Source organism: Octopus bimaculoides, chromosome 2, assembly GCF_001194135.2.
Source record: "Octopus bimaculoides isolate UCB-OBI-ISO-001 chromosome 2, ASM119413v2, whole genome shotgun sequence".
NCBI lineage: Eukaryota > Metazoa > Mollusca > Cephalopoda > Octopoda > Octopodidae > Octopus > Octopus bimaculoides.
In genome coordinates, this window is record NC_068982.1 from 29177825 (window position 1) to 29183604 (window position 5780).

Sequence of the window (5780 nt, forward strand, 5' to 3'; positions counted from 1 at the left end):
ATATATCTAATTATCATCCGAAGAGACATGTTTCCACTGATAGATGCTCCTAAACCAGCTAAGTATCTCATCCCTGAGGGATCAATACTAGATGAATTAATAAAAACTCTTGTATCTTCCATCTCTCTCATTAACCAAGTATATATATAACATATTGCACACTCTTGAATGATTTTCTCTTGGCCATTGTTCTTAATGCAAGTTTCTTTTTTCATGCACCATTAGTAATTCTTGCCTCCTTACTCCCAGTAAGAGCAGTTTGAAATTTAGGTAATTTTCTTGAGCTTCAGCCTAGAATAACTTTTTTTTTTTATAAAAATGACACAAAATCATTGCTCTGTTTTCTACATATTGATACTATAGGGGCTGAACTGGTAATTTTATTGCCAAAGTGACATATTCTATTCTCCAACATGGATTAGAACTACAAACTTATCAGCCTTTACTTTATTGTATTATGAAGAAAAATTCTAAATTTAATGGTGCTAATGTTTAAGCACTGGCTTGTACAGTCATGTTTTACTCAGTTTATGCTAAAATGTTTTAAAAGAAATCTGTGAAAAGAGAAATATAGAACAATATAAATAAAATTACAATATATTTCAGTCATAAAGAAAAAAGAATTTGGAATTGGATATCTCTTACTCTTGGATGATGTTCAATTCTGTATGGTGTTTGCTGAAATACTTGTATTTCTCTAATAACGTGAGCAATCTGAAATAATAATGATGATAATGATGACGATAACTGTTTCAAATTTTGGCTCAAGGCCTGCGATTTTAGGGTGGAAGTTGATTATATTGAACCCAGCATTTGACTGACACATTATTTGATCAACCCCAACAGGGTAAAAACAAAGTTGAACTCAGAATGTAAAGAGCCTAAAGAAATGCTGCAAAGCATTTTGTCTGATGTGCAAAGGGCTTGCCACCTCAATGATAATTCTTTCTCATTTTGTCACAAAGTCATCAACTTTAAGGAGGATGCAGGGGGGTGGCAAGTTGATTATACTGACCACAAAAAACATGGAAGCAGAGTTGACCTTGGCAATATTTGAGCTCAAAATGTTAAGAGCAGGAACAAATAACACAAGGCATTTTTTCTGATGATTTAATGATAATTTCTGATTTAGACTAAAGGTTAGCAGTTTTGAAGGAAGGATTTACTCAATACCATTGATCCTAGTGCTGGACTAGTACTTTACTTTACTTTACTCAGTCCAGAGATGCTAGGCAAAGCTGACTTCAGCAACATCTCAACTCTGACTACACAGAGGTGGAAGAAATAATACAACGATCTACTGATTCTGTCAATCTGTTGCCTTAGTTCTTTTATTGATCTCAAAAGGCTGAGACATTGAGGATATAAGTATGAAATATATATATATATATACACATGGAATGAGTAAAAAGAGATCAACAATGAAAATGTAACAATAAAAATTTCAGCAAGAAAATGTCTTAATAGCAGGGATGACTATCTAGAGTAATTTGTTACAAGTTCCACTCAGAGGTCTAGATTACTTAGCCACATCCAAGGCATAAAAAGTGCCCTCTCCCAGCTTCTTTCCTCCAATTTAAAAAAAACCACACTCAGAGTTGGCTTATTCAAGCTCACCAGTCAAGCTACTTTCATCCTCCTTTTCTTAAACACATTAGAAGGCAGTACCTCTCTCTCTACCCCCACCTTCTGCAGAGGAAAACAGTACGTTGTTTACCACCCAGATCCAACATATGCAACAGTAGCTGCATATATTTTGCTAATGCATGGATAATTTCATCTCCTAGTGTACATCTGTGACGAGACAGTTATGTGCTCATAATGCTTGTCTCAAGCAATCAATTTTTACCCCCTTGTAGCACACTAATAAACCAAGGACTTCTAGGTATTAGTCACTTTTGCCCAGCCTTACTGGGACAACTTCCTTCTTGGCCCATTTCTAAATGAAACCACCCTATGAATGATCACTTCCAAGTTCCTGGTCAGCTGGTAGTTTGATCTAACTCAAACTCCAAACATCTCAACAAGACCCTTGGTCCAGCAACAGAAATTGACACTGGCCAACATGGACTTGCCTTTCCAGGTGCCACGCCCATTAGCTTGTCCTGATGTCTGCTCCTGTACATTCCTGATACCCTTCCAGCATTGTCCACTGCTTCTACATCCAAACTGTCCAATACTGTGACAGAGATATTGTTTGCATATGCAGAAATGACTCTCCTCTGACCCAATTTGAGTGAGGTTCCCTGTCAAAGTTTCCATCTCTACAGCAATAGCTCCAAAGTCAAACCATACAGGAGAGGAGTACAGTGGCATACTAGACAAATCAAGTATTAAATGCTATGCAGCCCTAAAAACAAAAAGGAGGCCATTTAGTTTTACCACCAAGCACATGCTGCTGTACATTGTGGTGATCCAGCCTATAAAGATGGGATTGAAACCAACTGCTCTGAGGACAGCCACCAGCAACGAATTGTTTCCAATGCCCTGATGATTCTGCCAATCCAAAGAAGAAGGTAAACCATCCAGATACAATTATGAAAGACAGGAATGAAAATCTCAGTATTCTGATAAACATTTTGATCTTGTCTTTCCAAAACATTACCTGGAATGAATTGAAGAAATTAATGTATAAAGATCTTGTAACATAAACAGAATGTGGAATGTGAAAGTGAAAACTACTAACAATAAGTTGAGTACTAGGTATGAAGAAAATTTTTTTAAAAATATAAAAACAATATCAGGACTCACAAATTTAAACAGGAAAAAACTCAATCCCACTGCTCTATGTATGCACAACCCACATAACACACACTCTACACAATTATCACTCAATAGAAAACACAACTCATACAAAACATTAAGAATCCACTACCCCCCCAAAAAAAATTTTTTTAAAGCAACCCACACAGCACAAACTTTACACAATTAACATCCAATAAAATATCAACAATTATTCTTATTTATTCCCGCTTAATTGTGGATGTTCTGTTGGAACAAACAATACTGTGGTAGACACCATGAGAGAAACTTCTCATATTGTCTTTTGGTGCAAAATGAACTCTTGTTTACTGCAGAATAGTTTGTTCTAATAGAACATCCACATTTAAGTAGAGATAAATATTACCTCTTGGTATTAATGTTGCTTCTACTGCTAATATAAACTTATTCTTATATAATTGATATACAATAGAATATTTCACATACCACTATCAGCTTCCACAATAGTAATATGACACAACCTACACAGCAGTAACAGAACATTCTCTGTACAACAACACTAAAATAGTACCAAAAAAAAAAAAGACTTGGAATAGATTTCACAACAAAGCAAAACAAGGTGTAGCATAACAGACAATTCTGCTGCCCTAAAAGTAATACCCAATAGCTTTGTTTATCCATATAATGAAACTATTCTCCCAAACAAGTATCATTTTATTTTTCACTTTGACTTACCATACGCATTTTTGAAAAGTTCACAAGCTTTTCATCTGTGAAATTTGGTGTACCTTCTTCAATAAAAGATAAATCAGTCAAATACATGCCTAGATATGGAATGCAGGGTGGATCACATCTGAAAGATAAAGTAACAAGAAAACATTAGATATGGGAGTAGGATACGTATAAAATGAAATAGAATCACTGCATTATTTAACAAACTATTTATGTTGGTCTGTGTGAATAGAATATATTGTGCAAGACATATACATCCATAAACCATTGAATAAAATGCCAAGTAAAGAATGTATGCGTACACATCACCATCGCTGTATGTATATATATGACTACACATAACTAATATATTATTTTTAAACATCCAAGGTAAATAGCCCATTCACTCCTGAAAGGGATCCTTATATATAGCCAAGGGAAATAACCCATTCATGTTCGTAAATTATTTCGTATAAATCAAATTCAGTATGCTTATTTCTTAGTATTTGAACTATTTGTGTTATTTTCACAATTTATCCAGTACAACGCTTAAACAAGTAGATAATATTTTAATAAATGATAGACCCACTTATTTCGCTTAGTGACTTATTCACGAATATACCAACACTACTGCCGCTGAGGGTAATATTCTCTGCAAATGCATGGAAGCTTTTTTTCAGAGTTATTTACTTTGAATTGTTATTATCTCATATCTGATTAGTCTGTTATTATGTAACATGCTTCATGATTATAGTATACATACCTTATTAGTATTTCCTCCTAAGTTCTATACACTCTAGGAACATATTAAAGCCCTTTTGGGGGCTACTTTATTTGAATTCTTACTATCAGGTAATTAATTTCCTGTGCAAGACAGTTCAGTATTGTCAATAAATGCACAAAGACCATTTTAAGGCCTATATACTTTGTATTGTTGTTACTGGATTAGTGAAACAGTACAATTGACTAGTATTACATGCATGTTGAAGCTGGCATGTATGGAAAAAGATATGACTTCTCTCCAATAATGGAAAGCAAATGCCATAATACCCAATGTGAAACTGACTGGTAAGATTAACCATAATAGATATATAAAACTGTACATATCAGTGCCAATGGCATGTAAAAAGCACCCACTACACTCTCAGAGTGGTTGATGTTAGGAATGGCATCCAGCCCTCAGTCAAACCGTCCAACTCATGCCAGCATGGAAAGCGGACATTAAGTGATGATGATGTTTATATATAAAATTTCATTATCATCATGTTTGTTTTTTCATATTTTCAGACTGCCAGTTTTAAATCACTTTTTGGTAAACAAACCAGGCTGGAAATTTATAATAAACAGAAGACGGAAAATCAAGTCATGATGGACACCATTCTGCACATAAAATTCTGATCTAGGTTGGTTCTCACACTGTTTTACCATTATTCACAGCTGTTCATCATCTGGTCCATTTTGTTTTGGCTTGGCTGTTCCAACTAGATGCCTCCCCTATCATTAAATACATTACAGCATGGAATGGATGCATTTTATTGTGGCTATTGACACATGAGAAGCTGCTTATAGAAGGACTAAAAAGTTCCCCCTTTCTTGTCAATGTTTTAATTCAGGTGCTGGTTTTCAAAATGTGTTGTCTGTTACTGCTGGTGATGTTCAAATCACGGTTTGTTTCTAGTGAAGGACAGTAATAATTGGGGAGACACTGTGTAATCTATCCAGGCAAGTTCATCAATGTTGAAATAATTGTATATTTGGCATGTGAATTTTATTCCCTGATCGATAAAAATTTGTATTGTAAAATCTAAGATCATGCAACTGTAATGCGAAGGAAAAGGATACAATCTATATAAGAAAGTAGCTATAAAGAAATCTAATTCAGCATAGACATGACATAAAAAAAAATTGAATTATAATTGCATAAAAAGTCATTATAATGATTGATGTGAATAATGTTAAGCATATAGATTTCAACATGAACTTACCTATGAAGTGCGTCTCTCATGTTCTTGAACCTTCCTTCAGAGGAAACTAATGTTTGGAGCTTATCAATCATTTGTCGTGTCTAAACACAAAAAGAAAGACAAATTTAAAAAATTAACAATGAATCTCATTTACTCATTTACTCGTTTCAGTCATTTGACTGCGGCCATGCTGGAGCACCACCTTTAGTCGAGTAAATCGACCCCAGGACTTATTCTTTGTAAGCCTAGTACTTATTCTATCGGTCTCTTTTGCCGAACCGCTAAGTTACGGGACATAAACACACCAGCATCGGTTGTCAAGCGATGTTGGGGGGACAAACATACACACACACACACACACATATATATATATATATATATATA

At 34.7% G+C, this 5780-nt stretch overlaps 1 protein-coding gene and 1 long non-coding RNA gene across 4 annotated transcripts in view; one reads left to right on the top strand and one right to left on the bottom strand.

Annotated features, from left to right (window-relative positions):
* LOC128250620 (uncharacterized) overlaps positions 1-5780 on the top strand; it is a 48648-nt gene that overhangs the window by 41371 nt on the left and 1497 nt on the right. The window contains exon 2 of the long non-coding RNA XR_008266650.1: positions 4720-4835. This is a non-coding gene — a long non-coding RNA (uncharacterized LOC128250620). The remainder of the gene's footprint in view (positions 1-4719; positions 4836-5780) is intronic.
* Positions 1-5780, bottom strand: part of LOC106876029 (ras-specific guanine nucleotide-releasing factor 2) — a 563899-nt gene that overhangs the window by 5584 nt on the left and 552535 nt on the right. For all 3 annotated transcript variants that reach the window (XM_052976037.1, XM_014924405.2, XM_052976029.1), the window contains 3 exons: positions 5418-5497; positions 3457-3574; positions 646-714 (listed from right to left, as the gene is read on the bottom strand). In XM_052976037.1, the coding sequence (XP_052831997.1) occupies positions 646-714; positions 3457-3574; positions 5418-5497 (267 nt within the window). The remainder of the gene's footprint in view (positions 1-645; positions 715-3456; positions 3575-5417; positions 5498-5780) is intronic.